A 20,459-nucleotide genomic window follows, 5' to 3' on the forward strand; every position below is an offset into this window, starting at 1 on the left:
TTCCTCTAGATACTATTACTTCAGAGTACATCAATTCTTTAAAATCTTCTATAAACTGTGTTCTGAGAACTGTTATCTGCTATTACTTCCTAAACTTTGAATAAGAAGTATCATTTTGGGAAGGTATAAAAGAAATAGGGACATAGATTAGTGTGTTTAACAGTAGTTATCTTAAAGCCTTTTTGGTAGGCACATTATACATTATATTCCCAAACACTATATAGCAACCACTCTTTCCTTCAGCTACAGTACAATGACCACTAATGAAAACCTTTTGTTTCTGAAATGTTATTTAAGCAGGGTATGCGACAAACAATAATTGATCTCCATCATACATCTGCAGAAACCTGTCCAGCAACTTCACCTCTGGATGCAGGACACCTCCTGTACTTCTCACAAAAAAGGCACTGGAAGTGTACCCATTGAAACAAGCAGTGCCTTCCATCCAGTCATGTGGAAGCTGAACCAGTGATATGTATTATCTGAAGTTCAAAGTCTTCATTAATGCTTAGGTTACTATGCAATTTATATGAAAATTGCACTCACTTTAAGGTTCCTTTTTACTATCAGAGAATATTATATGAAAATCATACTGTAACGACTCAGAGAATAAAAACATCTGTATTAAATCAGCAGCAGTTTCTTTAGTACAAACCATTTCTTTGATGTTAGATATTGATGAGCATGCACTCTTTCCAATAAATGCAAGACCTGCATAAAATACCTTAAATTCAGAAGACGTATTTTGTACCTTCCCATTTAGAAAAAGGGGTTCCCCACTAACTGGCCTGCTGGGAGTTAAGAAATATGATATCTGCTTCCATGGTTTTTTGACATGATACAAAAATTATAGACCGTCGGCACGCGATGTATTTATATGAGATATAGATTCATATTATGCTCTTATATGTTCACCAAGGAAGTGAAGCAATCTTTCTTCTGTGAGACTTCTACCTATCTTCATTTCCTTTAGTGCAAACAGTTATAGACAAGCTCCTCTTTGAACTGATAATTTTTTAGAGGTCATTCAGCCCATAATTTCAGGTCCTAGTCACTATCCTGATGGTCCTTCTTAGGAAATTGGACCCAGTGGGAACGTTTTTTCCTTCTGCTTAGGCTATGGGTCAGCATTTTCCTTCCCTTGTACTTCTTAATTCCCTTAAGTGGCAATTATTTAAGGCACAGTTAGAGAAGGTGCAATCTACATTCATCCAATAAAACCTAAATATTAAAAAGGACAGAAAAATCCAGCATGGTTACTAAGGATATATGGGAGAGCATTTAGCATTTGAAAGGTACCAAAGATCTGGTAAATGAAAAGATGGGAAAAATTATGAAGAACCATTGGAAGTAAAATAGAAATTAGAAGTACAAAAGAACACGTGTATCAGGCAGACAAGGCATCCTACTTACAAAAGGTCAAGATCCAAGATGCCACATCAAGAAATTAATGGAAAGTCGGTGCAGAATACATTGGATCAATGAAAGCAAACAAAAAAGAAAGCCCAAAAGAAATTTTAAAAATCAGCATGAAATGCCAATGATTTGTGATTCATTGGAGCAATTATTGCTGAGCACTCTTCTCTTCACTCATGACTGGAAGAAGCAAAGCACTGAGCCCACAACTAGCACTTGATTCAGACCTTCCATACCTAGAATTATCCACATTTGTTTCAATGCTTTTCTGATTCTGGAATTAATTGCCATTATCTGTGCCATTTTGTGTAGCAACCAACATTTGTGTAGCATGCAAACAACTCTTCTGTGTAATTTAAAGAAACTGTGAAAATTCAGGCAATGATCTGAAAGCAAACCAAAGCAGATTTACACGTTAGTCCCTAAAGTTACTCATCAAGAGTACACTCCATTCAGTGCACACCGTTGAGATGCTGGCAACATCTCACAGAAAGAGAAAATTTAAAGTGTGTTCTAAACAACATACAGCCACGGTGAAAGAGGTCAAGATGTGGTGGTGTTACGTAGGTAAACTACATTCTGCTATGTGGTGATACTGAAATATAGTGCCCCCAGGTCTCAGAAGTATTATTAGTTCAAATCTCCAAGTAATTAAATAATTTGTTTGTATATGGGATGCTACTATTGTGATATTTACGATTTATAATTATTTAAATATATAGCTGTTTATATTTTCATAATTTATATTTTCAAGACTCATAAAATTTTCTATATTATATATCAGCAATATATATAATTAAGATATTATATGAACATATTTTATATGCACCATATAAAGCATAAATGGTTATATATTAACAATTCAGAATGCATTTTAAGTCAGCATTTTCATGTGCAATTTGCATCTTTCTCTTTACATTTAATAATAAAAAAACCCCAAACAATAAAACCAAGAGCTTTGTATTTCTTAGGATTCCAGCATAACTTCCCGAAATGATACACTAAGAGACTTACTTTTAAAAGAGCTTCTTCTAACAGGAAAGCAATTTAAATATTCAAAGTATAGGATGGACTCCACATAAAAATATCCTGAATTACTACTATGCACTACACACCTTTATTGTATATACAGACTAAGACCTGGTTTCCTTGGGGCTGATAGCATTCATCTTTCAGAGAAAGGGAATAGCATCTTTGGCACAGGCTTGCCAATCTAGCAAAGAGGGCTTTAAACTAGAGTTGCCAGGGAAGGAGATCCTCAATCCATCCCACTGCCACCATTTTGAAGGCAGTGCCCATAATAGATGCCCTGAGCCTGGAGAAGGATCTCAGACCAGCAGGAGAATACCTAAAATGAAGGAGAATGTAATCCCAGCCATTAAGGCAGCTTCAATGGGGACCTAACTTAAATGCCTCGTGATGTGCATAGCATGGGGAAAAAACTAAGACGAGTTGGGAGAAGCGAACACCTGCAGGGCTATAGTGTTATTGGCATCGCTGAGACATGGTGGGATGACTCCTACATTTGGAGCATAAGAATGGATGAATACAAGGCAGGACACGCAGTGAAGAAAATGGGGGGGTTGTTGCCCTCTGCATCAGTGACCAGCTGGAATGCATGGAGCTCTGCCTTGGGGTGGATGAGGAACTGACTGAGAGCTTATGGGCAAGGGTTAAAGGGAAGACAGGAGGAGGTGATAGGATAGGATAGGATAGGATAGGATAGGATAGGATAGGATAGGATAGGATAGGATAGGATAGGATAGGATAGGATGGTGGGGCCTGCTACAGGCCACCTGACCAAGAAGATAGAGCAGACGAGGCCCTCTATAGACAGATAGGAGGAGATTCACATTCATTGGCCCTAGTCCTCATGGGGGACTTCAGCTACCCTAGTATCTGTTGGAGGTAGAAGTTTGCTGACCACATCAAGCTCCATGATGCAGTTGACATGCTGGAAGGAAGGGGGGGCATCTGGAGGGACCTTGACAGTCTTGAGAGGTGGGTGCATTCCAGTCTCATGAAGTTGATAAGGTCAAGCGCAAGGTCCTCCACTGGGGTTGGAGCAATCATCTCTACAGGTTGGGCAGAGCACAGATTGAGAACAGCCCTGAGGAGAAGCGTTTGGGGGTGCTGGTTGATCAGAAGCTTGACATGTGCTCGCAATGTGTACCTGCAGCCCAGAAAGCCAACCCTATCCTGGGCTGCATTAAAGGGGCTGTGGCCCCTTTACTGCACTCTTCTGAGATGCTGCTTGGAGAAATTTGTCTGGTTCTGGAGCCCCCAGCACAGGAAAAACATGAAGCTCTTGGGGAGAGTCCAGAGGAGGGCCACAAAGAAGAAGATCAGAGAGCTGGAGCACCTCTCCTATGAAGACAGGCTGAGAAAGTTGGGATTGCTCATCCTGGAGAAGAGACGGCTCTATGGAGACACTATATCAGCCTTCAGGTACTTGAAGGGGCCTGCAGGAAAGGTGGGAAGGGGCTTTTACAAGGGCATGGAGCAACAGGAAAAGAGGCAATAGCTTTAAACTGGATGAGGGTAGATTTAGGTTAGATATTAGGAAGAAGAAACTCTGTAGTGTGGGGGTGGTGAGACACCAATACAGGTTACCCAGGATGCCCCCTGTCTGTAACTGTGCAAGGCCAGGTTGGATGGGGCTTTGAGAAACTTGGTGTAGTGGGAGCTCTTCCTGCCCGTGCAGGGGGATTGGAGCCCCTTCCAACCCAAACCATTCTATGTCTTTTTAAAGTCCTTTTATAAAGTTAATTTCTTTTGTGTTTTTGGGAGGGGGTTCTTTTTTTGAGAAGTTTTCTTGATGACCATGATATCCTATTTTTCATTTTTTCCTCAAAATTATAGTATGTTGGTATTTCAATACAAGCATTACCTTTTATTGCTTATATTTAACACATACTCGTATGCATATATATTTTCTAGGAAAATTAAATATTTTTGTCCTTCTAGATGGCTGCTGTGTCTTAAGGACATTTTTCTACTTCCGTACTTTAATATTTCAGACTTGCTTTTAAAGTTTTGTGTTAGGATATCCTAATTTTATCAACGAATGGGAAATAGTGTGTCTCTTTGTTCATGAGGCATATTTTATCTATTAGTGTAATTAAATAATAGCTTGCAGTAAAATTACCTTTCATCAGTGAACCTGACATCCTGGCAGAGGCAACTGTCTTTGCAAACACCAGCCTGGATCAGGCATGTAGCTACCAATGCAAAGCAAGTAACTTACAAAACAGATGCCCATCCAAGAGTGTTTTGAGGGCAGATAAAAGGTGAGCATTAGGGCTCAACCAAAAATTTCAAAACTGATGAGAGCTTCTAAATTGGCCAGAGTGGCACAGCTCCCTTCCTTCCAGGTCAGGTAAATAGCTCCCTGTCTTGGAAATCAGGATGCCACATGGAAGTGGGACAGGAAAATGGGCACATGCCAACACCCAGATTAAATGTTTAGACCCGGGCAAAAAGATTCAATCTACTTAGGAGAAAAAGTTTACCCCACAAAAAATCAGTCACGCTGTGACAAGCTGAAATAGTTCTTCAGAAAGGAAGAATTACAACTTGAAGATGAGGTACTGAACACAATGCAAAATTATGACTGCAAATGTCATTGGTGCCTACACAATATGAAGACCGTGTGTGTGATCGCTCCGCAGGTATCAACAACTATCTGATGGAAAAAAGGGGCAAAACATGACAGACATTATACTTCTACTGGTCAGAGTTATTAAGAAGTCTTCCAGAATCTGGTATAGGCAATATTTTCCTTTAAAACTACATTCTGATCCATTTTTCTTTAGTAAAACTCGTGGCCTTCACTCTTATCTGAGGATTCCACCCCACTTACAGAATATAAATAATATTAGCAGTGGTGTTCTTTGCATATTAGATCATGTAATATTTGGATAAAAATATTTCAACACCTTCTTTCATGTCACTCAGCAGCAATACATTCTGACTGTACTGGAACAGCAAGGAGGTGACTATGAAGAGAGTCCCTAAGCTCTTCAACAGCAGCAGCAAAACCTACAAACTAGAAAAAAAAATCAACAAACTTTCATGACCTTTTATCTTTTTCTTTTCTTTTTTTTTTTTCTCCTAAATTAACTTACTATTTGAAAATTACCAGTTCTACTGTCATGACCACAAAGAAAAAGATACTTGCTATGGAAGGTCTGTTGGGCATACAAAGCCTTCTAGTGGAAGACTTTTATAAAAATAATCGAACGACTTAGTTTTTAATCTTTTTAAAAACACAAATTAATTTTTCCTGAAAGACAATAATATGTACTCTACATAGGTTACAAGGAACCCAGCTTTCTCCTTTTTGCAAATAGAAAATCATTTATGCCAGGTTTTTATTTCAAGCACACACTAAAATTATTCTTCTTCACAAAAGCGGAAAGGGAGTCTCTGCCAATCAAGGTGACACGCTATTGAGAGACTGGCACTAATAGCTATGACAAGAGCTAACCTGTTTGAAGCAGAGCTGCTGAAGCCTTTTTAAAGTACACCAGCTATCAAAAGTAATGTTTTAGCTGACTAGAAACCCAAGCAATATTCTGCTACTGCAAAAGCTTCTATTGGATTTGCCTGTATCTAGCAATGACAGATTTTTAATGTTGCTTCAAATTACAGCATTTAAAGTATTTTATTTAAACAGTGATAAAGACTAGAAACATAACTACTCCAAGAAAAAAAGTTTGATACGCTTGCAAACAAACCTGTGTATCCATTCTTTGAAGGTTTTACTTAAGGTATGAATTATATGTTTGCATAGGTATTCAACTGGCTTGTATTTCCATTATTTAATTGATAAATAGCATTTACTAATTTTATATTTCGTAGTTTAATGAATTCAGTGAGTATAACAGTAAATAGGTTTTTATTATTTCATTTTCCTTATATTTATCAACTTTATATTTTCTAGTAAAGAGTCAGAAAACGCAAAAGAAGGGACAAGATTAAAAAAGAAAAATTTAGAAGTAGAAAAGCACTAGGATACTAGTATAATCGCTATATTATTGTGTTATGTGTGTCCAATTCACATTCTGAATAAGTCTGCAGTTTCCACTTGGTAATACAGTTATACCTTGATAAAATCACATAATAGATCACACCATAACTTTTAGCAATCAATTTTTTCTCTTAATAATTTGATAAATGTAGCTGTCAAGTGGGATAAAGATCACAATTTTATTTGGGATTAACTATTTGAACTTTCAGAATTCCATTCATGAATATTGCAACTGTTACAACTGATAGGATCACAATTTTGTCTCTTGATGATGTAATCATGTTGCAGGTTGCTCGTAAAGCATTGTTTCTCAAAAGCTAAAGAAATGGAAAGAGTAATGTGTGGAGAGCATAGCATCTTGAAAAATGCACTTTAAAAAGTTTAGAAAAATATTTTTCAAAAAGGCATAAAAAAGACTGTGTGGTAAACTTTTCTCATTTTCAGTTCTCTCTGGAAAGAACTGAAACATCCCCTAACTCTGTTTCCCTACTCTAAAAAAGAAAAGAGCAGGATGTATGCCCAACTTACTCAAGAGATGGTGATTTGAACTGTGTTTTTATAAATTTCACTTTTAAGGAGCCAATAACACTCTAAGGGCCACTGCTAATGAAGAGTAGGATTTCATAAGAATTCTTCCAAATCCATATATAAATTTAGACATAATAAATATTTTTTATGAAGGCTTTATTGACGTAACAGAAAGAAACTTATCTCAGACAACTATCTCTAGTCAGGTACAAGCTCAAAGACAGTAAGAATTTAGAGCCAATAATAGGGGTGTCATGTCTAAGAGAAAGAACACTCTTGGGGTCTTAGGTGGCTCCTCACCTATCCCTTTGCTATTGCCACACCTCAGCACTTTAGAGTCACAAGCAGAAGCCTTACCAACAGGGCGTAGATTAACAGTGATTTAAGATTTCAGAGCAGAAAGGAATATTAGATAATAGTCTGACTTCTAGTATATCAAGGCCCCTTAAATAACACTTAATTAATGTTGCAGTGAACCCAGCAACCTTGGGCCCTCCTAAAAACCTGTCTTCCAGAAAAACATCCAGACCCCTCAAGGCTCAAAGGAATCGAAGAGGGATAATTTCTTCTGCTAGCTGCTGCCAGAGCTCAATCGACCTCATATTTAAGTGTTTGGAACTTGTTTCTCATTTCAATTTGTCTGACTGCGCTTTCAGTAACTGATTTTTTCTTCGGCTTTTCTCAGCTAGATTAGTAGCTCATGTCTGATATTTTCTCCCTGTGAAGCAACTTATACACTATAATCAAGTGCCTATCTATCATTTTGGTCATGAATTATGTAACTCTTCACGAGCGCTAAGCGTTCAATCACCATGTAGGCAGCCAACTGCCAAAACATCATCGTCACGCTCTTTGTTCTTTGGATGCCCAACTCCAGAGGCACCTATAATTTTCATGGAGGCTCAGGCACACAAAGCTGTGCTTCTCAGCATTCCCCCAAACACGTCTGTGCAGCGAGAGGAAGTGGCTCATGCTTTTAGTTCTGTCAAGATCCAGAACAGTAAGCGATCCTCCACTTCTACTCACAGGGCCCAGGGTGGCAAAATCTCTTCAAGCAAGCTGGACAACACGAGTGCTTTAGAAGCACAGTATCCAAAATAAAAACAGATTTTATCATTGAGTATGATGACTTGATTTGCTTTTGCTGATTTTTTTTTAAAAGACTTCCAAGAAAGATTTTGAATGCCTGACAACTCTAAATTAAATAAAACAAAAGCTTTGTGCTTTGAACTATGCAAGCATTGAGCCCATTTTGCATATGGGTTAACTCAGACTGAGAGCAAGCCCACTGTATCAATAGCTAATTGAAAAAACAAGTTATTCTGATTTCCTAGAGTAGCACTCATTTTTGGAGATCACATTCGCTTCTAACAGTGCAGCACACAAATGATACAGAAAAAACCAGCATCATCATGTAATTTTCAATATGATCATGAAAACAATAATGAGAAAACTGCCCCTCTCTGAAGAGATTTTTGCCTTACAGCCAGTATTGTATCTACACAAGACTATGCACGCAATGAGATGCCATGGCCTCTGCAGTTATTGGAATAGTGGAGATGTCAAGCCACTAATATTACACTCTTTGGATATAAATAATGCATCACAATAGTATCATAATGTTTTAAGACAAAAGCTCGTAAACGATGAACATTTGTTTCAAACTGAAGTTATCCCTACCAACTGATGCTGCTCCAAAACAGATAAAGCACTGAGAAAGACAGATGGACTACTGATCACTTTCAAGTCTTACCACAGGTATGGGCCCTTCCTCTGTCCCACTTGTCAAAGTATAATACCTTGGCTTAGTTCAACTCAGTACTGAGATGTACCACCAGCAGGAATTAAAAACATACCTAAGAAACCTGGAAACGTACTGCATACAAGGATCAATGCAAAGATGTTTTCAGTTTAGTCTGAGATTCACCATACAGACCACCACACGGTACGCAACTCAGAAAAATTTTCTCATTTAAAAAAACAACAACCAAAACATCAAAATTATAATCATCATCATCATGGTATGAAAATTCACTAACTTATTGTATTAATTTTCCATTTTTTATGATGAATTTTCAGATTTGCGCATTAGTAAAAGCTTAATAGCTTCCAATAGAACTAAATTCCCATGGCTAAAACATTAACTGTGGAATTCCTGAGTTTGATAGTAAGTACTCTTCGGTTCTAGAACACCTATAAAATCTTTGGTGTCTTAAATGTTATTTTTAAAAAGAAAATAAGTTAATATTGTGGATAATCAGCAATCACATAGGATTTCTGGATTTGTTTTTACATAAAATTTCAATTTCAAAACACATCCTGAGAAAACAGGACAGAAAATATCAAGAAACTGGCATAAAGCTCAGAACAGAACAACACACATTTCAAAACAAACTGACGATTTGTATACAAATTGGAGATTAAATGTGTAAATTGGTATTTGAAGTGTAATCTAGCAAATTCAAACCATAATTTTATGTGCAGATGCACATAGCTTTGTTGGTTTGCGTGCATTAAAGGTCTGCAGCATGTTTTTAAAATTACATGCAGAATCATTCTCTAGATTCTTCCTGTTACAAAACATGTAATAGTACTTCACAAAGCTTGTAAGGAGTATAGCTGTATAGTTAAGTATCTCCCTCTATGACAGAGTGTGTAGTGCAAAGGGAAAAGCAAGACTGAAGACCTGGCTTAGAGGCATACAAATATTCCTCACATTATGCAGGATTTCAAAGGCACAGAACAAGAAGTGCTACCATCTATCAATGACAGTATCATCCTTACTCGTGTAGATACTAACTTGTTCTGCCTTCCACCTTCTTCAGTCCCTACTTTAGATACTCAGATTCTTTAAGCTCCTTAACTGCCACTAACCCCATAAAACAGTGTATTAGTTGCCAAAGAAAACTAAACAGAAATTAGTATTAGAACATTATAAAGATCATGAACTTAGAATTCCAACTAATAACCTTAATTTAAACAGTGAGAAACAGAATTAATTTTTACTCCTAGCCACATCCTAAAGGTATCCCACAGCTTCATGCTTGGAGGACTGTGGTAAAGGGCTTTCTGACTGGTCCTACAAGGTGGCTGGAGTTGGCATATGTATCTTGGCCAATGGCAAGACTTATTCTATTTCTGTTTCAGTCAAACAAGGAAAGAGGCTGGCTTTACTGTTACAAAGAAATATTGGAATACAAAAGACTGATAATTATGTTTAGGTCAAAACAAATAATAAAACTGATATTGTACAACACTATTGTGTTGTAGATTCTCTGTGTAAGCTGCCAGTGATCAAGAAGTAACCAAGAACTGTGACCCACACACAAACCAAATCTTATTTTGATAAGGGATGTTAGCCAGGGCACAGGAGTTACCTCTCATTCCTCTAAAAATGTTCTGTAAAACATTTAATTCAGATACCTAGCAGTCAGAAATGAACTGAAAAGAAGAAATTAAAACCCCTTTAATTTAACATTGATGTGAATGAACAATTATCACCTAGGCCCCTACTTAATAGTGTTTTATCCTGAAAGGTCAATATAGTATCACTCTATAAGTGATAGAATTATGCAAACAAAATTTCAATACACTTTTGCTGTGTCTCAATTCTAGACTAACCTGGCCATAATTGAGCAATAACCAGTTCTTGTTAGTACTAATATGTTTGTATATGCCCTGTTTAGGCTAAGGAGATTTCTACACTACAAGAATGAATGTAGAAAATAAGATATTGTTATTATACAACACATTGATGACAGTTTTCCTATGTTGCCAAAGCAAGCAAGATGAATAGTTTTAACCCCAGCATGCTGCAATGAGCATTTACTTTGCCTAGATATTGTCTTGAACTGCTAATAGTGAAAACTTACACACATTTTTTAATTTTAGAAAAATGTTAATGATTCCACCACCATTCCAGCTATCTCTGTTCTGTCTATTGAAAGACTTTTTAATTTTTCATATTAAGTGGAGTTATTGTGGTAAAAATCCAACAGTGTCTGGGTTTAAGCTCTGAGTTGAATATTCATTCACTTTAGTGAGAACTATGGTGAAATGTGATCAGTTTTCTGACCTATTTTGAAATTGGTATTCTGCCAACTGGCATTTTGTTTGCACATCCAGATATTATCCACCATATGCTGACATGACATGATGATTGGTTCCAAAATGAAGTGGAACACTTGGCAAATAGAAATATATGGTACAAATAATACACTGCCTACAGTCAGGAAAGCAAGCAGTCATTTTGAGAAGACTGAAAGGTTTTATAATAACTTGAGTGTACACACTGAACAGAGCTTAACAGAAGCTCTCTAGGTCATGTTTTTTTACAGGTGTGAGAGTCTCAGAGATTATGAGATCAATGCCTTACAGAAGAAAATTCAAATATGACACAGCAGTACTTCTATGGAAGATTAATTTGCATCTTAGGAAGAACTTGGCCCACATAGCTTCTTCCTCCTCTGGATTCCCCAACTCTTTCTTCTTGCCATCTGTTCTTTTTTTCCCACTGCTCTGACTTGTCTTCCCGCCCAGTGATGTCTAAGTTATCTGTCTCTCCTGAGTTAAGATCACATTTCATTCAAGCTCCAGCCTAATTTTCTATTATTTCTCCTAGTCTCTTGCCACTGAACTTATTTCTCCTAACTTGGTGCTCACATTAAACTGCTTCCTTCTATTCTGAACTGTAGAAATCATTAAAAAAAAATAAAATATCATTCTTAAACAGGAAACACCCCAACTTTTTTCATTTAAAGCTTGTTTCTACAGGAATGTTTTTGTTTTGCATTCATGCAGTGACAGCTGTGTGTGTGTTCTCTAACCTAAGGCCTCAAAACATACAGGTAATTTATTGATAGATGTCTGCTGTTCCACTTCCAATGTTGAACAATGCTTTTTCTGTAAACAAAAGTAAGAATTTCAAAGTGATACCTTAATTTGCCCCTGCATTTCCTAAATAATTTTGGGTTTCTCTCCTTGGGGGAATAGGGTAGGCATAGGGACTTAATCCAAATGCTAAAACATACTGTTCTGGAGTGCAACTAGATTTCAAATGAGGCATCCAAAAAGCATATATTTCTGATGTTTAGATATTGAACTGCAAGCTTTGCTTGTGAAACATGAATAGCTTTCAGTGCTTAATGCATAACCTTCGTTCCTTGTGAAAACCTGAGGAGGACCAAGACCATTTTAAAATGTTCTTCTTAAGAACAAAGGATACCAACAAAACAGAGTTTTCTTAGTGCAATCAGTTGGGTATGCTCACAAAGAAAAGAGAATTTGTAAGCAAAGAGAAGAATGACCTTACCAGCATGCAAGTATGCCAGATCAGGATTTTCTATGTCTGGGTGTAGTTCTTTCAAGTGGTTCCGAAACTCCACAGGGATATTGGTTCCATAGTCACACTTAGGGCAGTTATACATTTTTACTCCTTCATGCTTTCCTGTATGTAAGATGTGTTTCCGGATATTTTCAGCACAGTTAGACCTAAAAAAAACAATGAAATAAAGAAATAAGTTATACAGCAATTTATTCCCTACTAATCATTCAAACAAAACCTACTGTTATAGCAGAAAATGAGTATTTATTATTCACTTTTCACTATTTGCCCAATTTTTGCATCCTCTCAGCTTTAGCATAGATCTTGTCCTTTGCATGAAGTCTTCCAAAGCTGTTTCAGGTTAGCTGGGCAACACCTCTGGACCAGCAGCATTTAAAAATGAGCAAATTGTCCATTTGCAAAAGTCTTATTTATTATTTTTCTTGCTGGCACTTGTTGGTAGTCAGTGTTGAACAGAAATTAAGCAAAAGTCTTTAACTTCACAAGACTGAAATTCACTAACTCTCATCTGACTGTATGGACTATTTCTGGAGGAGTGAACTGAGTTGTTCAAGTTTATACCTTTTGAACATACACACAGATTCTGATTTAGGTCTTAAACATAGCTTTTGTGGAAACAGTGAAGTTTCCATGAATAAAAGTCAGAATACATACACAATTAGTTTGATACATTTCAAAGAAATGTTTATAATGGTATTTCTGAAAAAACACACCACCAGGACAAAAACAGTAATAGAAAAAGATTTCATATTTCTTTTATCCACAAAGAGATCCACAATATGATAGAGTTTTTTAATTACCAGTCTTTAAAAAATTGCAGTCTCTCCAAAATTATCTTGCATGAGAATTTGATACTTCTTCAAAGCCTGTGATGAATGTTATATAAAATATATTGCTTCTTCATTTGTTTCAATCAGAAATAGCAATGATATTTGTTCTTGAACTGAAGTAATGGCCCGTGTACAAATTTTGTAGACTTTCTTGGTGCTACAACACTTTTAATTTTGCAAAATTAAGAACAGTAATTCAGTTAAACAGAAAAAGTACAAACACTCAAGCGAACTATGTAAATACGTAATACTTCATAAATATTCAAGTAAGATAAATAGTATTTTGAGCAACTGATTATGTGCCTTTCACTGTCAGACGTACCACAATAGCAGGCACCTAAAAAAAGGACCCTTAAAATAAACTGGAAGTAGCAGCTTGAAGTTCTGTTGGAGTGCTTGTCTCTCCCTTGGAGATGGTTATAGTAAAGCTGATATCTGCCTTACGGTGCTGCCAAAGCTCACCCTCTGTCATGTCCATCTGCTAGATACCAGTATAATGATCAGGCTCCTGAGAATATCAAAGAAGACACTTATGTTCACTGAAAAATGTAGGAAATATTGGTCCTCAGCATCTTTCAGGATTCATCCCTAAAAAAACTACAGTGTTAACAAAATGTTAAAAAAAAATTTTAAAAAACGAAAAAAGGATTGTGGTGATAGTGGTGGACACTGCAATGAAACCACGAAACAATCTGTTAACCTATCATGGGTTGTACATTTAAGGGTAGTGGATTAAAGCAGGGAAACCTATGCAAGAGCTGTAAAGAAAACCCAACCTGTTCAAGTCATAAAATGCCAGTTCCATCTCTTTTGATTTGTGAATTTGCTCCAGCCACTTTGAACAGAGTAATCCCAAAGTCTCATTTATTGTCCTCAGTAAAAATCTGTGACTAAACATGCCAACATACTGATATATTCATCGTGGGAAATATTTTTTTTAAATTTATTTTTCCATGTGACAAGGCCAGAAAGGCTTCATCAGAAATGAGGAATACAAGATCACAAGGCATTACAAATGTCCTCTCATATTAGGTTGCAATGCAGCGATTGCAATCATAGCATAAACCATGAAGGTAGCAACTGGCAAATCCAAGCTCTTTTGAAGCCAAGTGGTACCTTTAAATATGACGTGACCAAAGTGCACTGCATATAAAATTTATTTTTTAATTATTCAGAGTGCTCTGACTGTCTCTTTTATCAGGAGTCTTCTCCTGAGTACTGTGTAAGTATGTTGTTATGAGTCTGACACCAAAAAACCCCACCAAAACTCTATGCATGTATGCATTTATATCACTTCATCTCACATGGCTAACCACAGAGGTCTGTGATTTTTAAGAGCACTATACTCTCATTAAACCCATGCCATGATAAACATCGAACTAAAATATTACAATGTTGCAATAGTGATGATAGTGATGATAGTTAATAATTTGACATGCTTTGTGTCAAAAAATTAACTTCCAGGAGTTTAGAAACTTTGAGATAAAGATTCCCTTTGTTCTGAAATTCGGTAAACACAAAACATAGCCCAAAATAAATAATTTTAGCGAATTCTTCATGTGTTTTTTTATTATTTCTGTTCTGAATTACAGCCACAAACAAATAAATGAAGCTTTTAAGAGGCTAGTCTGTGTTCCAGGAAGGCTAGACCTAAGGTTTCTAAGTTAAATGACTATTTCCGTTCCTTAATGGAAGCATATTTTCATCCTTATGATCCATTTTCCATTCTCAAAAGCAAATGGTTATATTTCTGGCAATTTTTCCATGCTTTGCAATAACAGGAAGGGCACTCATTAGAGAGATTTAATTAGTCTACAGCTATAGTCTATGGGTTTGTATTCAATGCAGAATCAGAGAAGCAAAACAGAAATTTTGTTTCAGTTTTCAGATCTTGCAGTAAGACTTCTTATCAGTCATAAAGAAAGGTTTGAGACTTGATGCAAAGCCCACAATAATTCCAGTAAAGGGAAGTGGAAAGCCTGCATAGAGTTTTCAGTGTCTTGTCTGTGCTTTTCATGGTGAAAGAGAGAATGGAATGTGTTCCTAAGGTACCTTGCAGATTAACAGGGAATGTAAGGAGCTAAAAAGCTCTGCAAAAAGCCTGTCTGACTTTCTCCTTCCAAGACTGATCTACTGGGAAGGGTGTAGGCCTACTTTCCACTGCAGATGCCTGGGAGAGCTTCCACATTTCCGTAAAGGACAATGCTGGGAAGTAAGGAAGATGGATGGCAAGTTTACACTGAGAAATGCAGCTACTCCTGAAGACAAAAGGAAAACCTCTTTGGCTGAAGATAAAAAAGGCTCTTATCTCTAATGTTCATCAGGTATCAATGTGTTCACATTGCTGTTCTAACTGCACATTTCATGTTGCCATTACAAGTCCATTTCTACCAATGCCATCTGTCTTTTGCTGCTCTCTAAAGGTTGATGAATATTCGAATACCAGAAGCTGGAAATTATTTGTCATCTGTAAAATTGCACTTTAGTCACAGAACCACAGAGTGGTTCAGGTTGGAAGGGACCTCTGGATGTCACCTGCTCCAGCCTCTCTGCTCAAACAGGATCACCTCAAGCCAATTGCCCAGGTCTACGTCCAGGTGGCTTTTGACTATCTCCAAGGAAGGAGACTCCACAACCTCCTAGGGCAACCTATGCCAGTGCTCAGTCACCCTCACAGTGGGAAAGCATTTCCTGATGTTCTGAGGGAACCTCCTATGTTTCATTTTGTGCCCATTGCCTCTGGTTCTGCCACTGGACACTGCTGAAAAGAGCCTGGGTCCATCTTCTTTACACCCTCCCTCCAGGTACTTATAGAGGCTGATGAGGTCCCCCATAGTTTTCCTGTCTCTAGGCTGAGCAGTCCCGGCTCTTTCAGCCTTTCCTTATTTGAGACAGATGCTCCATTGGCTTCATCATCCTTGTGCTGCTTTGCTGGACTCTCAAGTATGCCCATGTCTCTGTTGCACCAAGAGAACTGGCCTCACCAGTGCTAAGTAGAATGGAAGGATCAGCTTCCTCCACCTGCTGGCAGCACTTTTCTTAATGCTGAAGCCTTCTGTGCCACTAGTATGTGTTGGTATTTCAAGCTCAACTTGTCTACCAGGAACACAGATCATTTTCTGCACAGCTGCTTTTTAGATGATCAGCCCTCAGAATATAATGGTGATTGAGTTGTTCCTCCCAGGTGCAGGACTTTGCAATTCCACTTGTTGAACTTCATGAGGTTCCTGTCAGCTTATTTCTCCAGACTGCTGAGGACCCTGTGGATGGCAGCATAATCCTATTGTGTAAGAGACACCCCTCCCAAGTTTTTGTTATATGCAGGCTTGCTGAGGGTAGACTCTGCCCCATTACTCAGGTCATTAATGAAGACATTGAAAAGGAGTGGAATCAGTATTGTCCTCTGGGGTACACCACTAGTTACAGGCCTCCAACAGACTTCATGCTACTGATCACCAAACCAGGGGTCAGCCAGATATTCAACATGAACAATATATCCAAAGAAGATTTAAGTTTCTTTTGATGTAGTTGTCAGTTATGTAAGCAAATCTCCCAATACTGATAACTAGCTTGATAGGAATAGCACCACATTCACTTTAGTGGTGAATAATAGCTTGCAGTGGACATCTCCACTGGCACCCTACCACAGCTTTGAGAGGCTCAAAGCTTCTCCACAGTGGGGCCTCAAGCAAACCTTACTATTCCAAGGATGAGAACAAAACAATTTATTACACTTTTTAGTGGTGTCTGTGTTTGCACTGGCATTATCCACTAAGTGACAAGGAAGCTCAGTACTTCATGTCACAAACCTCCACACCCTCATCTCCTTAGCAGCACTGCTTTGCTAGGAGAGTGGAATAAAGTGGAAAGTTAGGAGTAGCATAAAATGCCCAGGTATTTTGTCAGTGGGAGAAGCTGTGGCCTTTGTCTACTTTGTCTTCCCTCTTCTATTGCCTCTCTGCTATTCTTACGTATTCTTACGTGTATCACCTCTGTTACCACTGTGCTAAGAGTAAGTAACAGAGTGCCTTGGTTACAGGGCAGTGGGAAAATACATGCTCCTAGTGCACAAAGCAAAAATTCTTGTAACTGCTTTCCTCTTTAAGCCAGAAAACCCTATTGTTCCTCTAGCTCCTAGAAGTAGTATAACTCTGCCCCTAAGCAGAAATTTTCTCAATTGCACTGGTGAGCTATGGTGTGCCACTGAGCAGATTCCTCAGCATGACTAAGTTTACCCCACTGAAAAAAGCAGCACTTTTTGGGGTTCTGGGATAGCATAGCACAGATACATCCTTTGTATCAGCAGAGGTGGGAAGCAGCAGGGAAACAGGAGGAACGATGAGCCTTGGAGCAAGTTTGTGACAGAAAGGTCAACCCCAGGGTCCCCATAGTAAGTGCTGGCTGCGGTTATTTTTCCCCCATCATCTCTTCCTTCTCTCCCATCTTGCAGGCCTCAGCCAGCAAGTTCCACCAGTGTCCATCACAATCTACAAGAAGGTCAGGCTTTGGACACCCCTTGCCCATTCAGAGGGTCTCAGTCCCAGCTGCATGGCTGATTGCAGGGGGTCACACTCTCCCCCCTCCCAGCCAGCAGCACTGGGTTAAACAGTGAACTAAGCAGACAGGAGAATTAGGTAGGGAACTGCAGAGCTGTGGCTGCCCCGCACCAGAGCTATTTGTTGCTCTATAGGAGAGCTTTTTGCTGTCCTCAAATTTTATGTGGCATTTTGGATAAGAATCATGAGGTAAGAGAAATTCATAAAGCATCTTTTGTTCAATTCTAAATTTGCCCGTGCAGAACAGGAATGCCTCTATATTTTCTAAGGGTTTTGTACATGAGAATACATTAGCATTGTATTCAACAGCTAAATGAAACATAGCAGGAAGCAACCTATTTTTATTAAGATGTTTTACTAATAGGGAACTGAAATTAGAACACTCTTCCATTATGCAGTGCCTGACATTTTCAGAAAGATGCTTACTGCAAGACATGGAAATGGAAGGTTTTGGAGGTGCAAATGAGGCAAAATGGTAATTATCTAACCCACTAAGTTTTAAAAATTTTATCACTTTGTAGGGCTATTATTTGCACAAAATGAACCTTTTCTAAAGGTTTTCTCCAGGAAAATGCATATAAACCTAAAGGACTTATGGCAGCTTCATGGATGTCACTATTTACAATATAAAAAACAAACACAGTGATACAGACAACCAAGTGAAAAGATTTCTATTTTTCTTCTGTTCATCAGTATGAATCAAGTTCACTCTCATTTGGAGACCAATCTGAAGGTCTTCTGCACTGATGTACCCTGCTATGCAATCTGCAAGACGTAAACAGAAACTGCAGTGTTTTGGTAAAAATAACAAAGTCCCCAGATATTTTCTTCCAGAAATAAAAGTTTTTATGATGAAAGCAAACTTCTCATGAAACCAGTATGTATCATTGTAGGTTTTCAGCCTCACTTATTCACCCAAAATCTGCAGGTGCTGATTTTGCAGAAAATGCTACCTAGCTTGGATAAACTGTCTTCCAATAAACACTGTAATAATGTCACTACACTAGCAAAGAAGAACCGTAGAGTTTTAGAAACCCAAAGTCACACAAAACATTTAGCTTGACCTCATGAATAGCACAGTTCACAAAAAGTTTGGCCAGTGATTCTTTCCTCAAATCCTAACTCTTTCCGGTACTAATATATGGGTTTCAGAGACACACTGAAATCCAATGGAAAGCAATGGGTAATCCATTGTATTAACAGGCAAATTACTCTGTAGTTGGTTGCTCTCACTTTTACAAACCCTCATATTTCTTACACCCTTTCATTCACCTAGAACATGGGGTTTCATTTCCAACACACCTGAAGAATCCTCTGCCATCTGGACCTCTAGTGGATGTGCTATGGAGACCTAGCTCCTTTCATTTTGGGAAATCATTGGATTCTTTCTAAACGCTTTACAATTGTAAACATTTGGATGTCATGACTTTCCCCATGATCAGAGTTTTCCTGTTCCAGCCAGGAATTCTGGGAGGTCCTTGATATTCCTCAAAGTACTGAGAGCTTTTCAGGTTTTTTTCAGCATTACTGTTTCCCAAAATACAGCCCTTCCAGACTTCCTTTATTTCTTACTTGCATTAAAGGGTATGAAAACTGCCGTGCAGTAGACTGATGGTAAACAACCTAATGGGCAATATTTTCTTGACAGGAAAGAAACGAATACCTCAATCGGTGGTAATTACATTATACAAACAGGCTTATTCAATCAAAACCTTCACAATGACAGTCACTCTACCCAACTTCTACTAATAAAAAAAAAAACCCAGACAGACAAACCAACCAAAATTATTCCCAGCACACTCAACATTTATCTAGATTTCTGTATTTTAAATAAACTGATTGCCAGTTAATGCAAACTAGCTACAACATTATACACCATCTGCATATACCACTAGCACTCAGTTCAGACCACAAGTTTAAAAATTAAAATACTGGCTTACCTCCTCAATGCTACAAGTCAATATCGTATTGCAAAAGAAATAATAAAAAATAGAAAAATTTCTTGGCCAAAAATACATTCTGAAATGTGTTGAAACTAATGTTATAAAAAGTAACTCTTAATATACATTAACATACACATATAACATAGATATGTGCATATATATTTATACATGAGAAATGTGGCACATTTTCTCAGCTTTGTTACTACTTGCAGGCACTTGGGTTATTATTTTCCTGCTCTTTTCTTTTAAAAGCAAAAAACCTACCTTTTTTTTAGGTTTTTAAATGTCTGGGGAGCAACCATATTAATACAAGTGGTGGTGCTCTGCAACTAACCTCAGTTATCAAGTGAATTATGATACTATTGCCAGAATTATTGGAATACAGCTCCATGGGAATGTGGGAGGCCAACTACAATGCTCCCAGTGCCAGCTCAGCTCTGCCCATGCCACTGCTGGCAAACTTGTCTGTGGTGTTTGTAAAGAACTCTGGTGGACCTTGGCAATGAAATGTTGGGGGACAACAGCATCTTTAGAGCTACAGCTGTTTCTGCAGTGAGCATTTGCCCACAGGTGATGCTTTTCAACTGTAAGATAAGATGACTGAAACACACATCCAGAGTGTCATAAATATAAGCACTAGAGTCTGGTGGCCACGTGTATTGCCACCTTTTACATGTATTGCCATGTATTGCATGTGTTGCCACTCAGAAAATATGAAGTAGCCCATAAAAGAGAGTGCACCACACTTACATATTTTAATGAGATTTTTATGATACGGTCAATTTTACAAAAAAAATAACACAAATGTGC

At 37.9% G+C, this 20,459-nt stretch overlaps 1 protein-coding gene across 2 annotated transcripts in view; it reads right to left on the reverse strand.

Annotated features, from left to right (window-relative positions):
* The window catches only part of ZNF407 (zinc finger protein 407), a 347,438-nt gene that overhangs the window by 87,586 nt on the left and 239,393 nt on the right, over window positions 1-20,459 (reverse strand). For both annotated transcript variants that reach the window (XM_071737036.1, XM_071737037.1), the window contains one exon: window positions 12,288-12,466. In XM_071737036.1, the coding sequence (XP_071593137.1) occupies window positions 12,288-12,466 (179 nt within the window). The remainder of the gene's footprint in view (window positions 1-12,287; window positions 12,467-20,459) is intronic.

The sequence above is a fragment of the Heliangelus exortis genome, chromosome 2, assembly GCF_036169615.1.
Source record: "Heliangelus exortis chromosome 2, bHelExo1.hap1, whole genome shotgun sequence".
Classification (NCBI taxonomy): Eukaryota; Metazoa; Chordata; class Aves; order Apodiformes; family Trochilidae; genus Heliangelus; species Heliangelus exortis.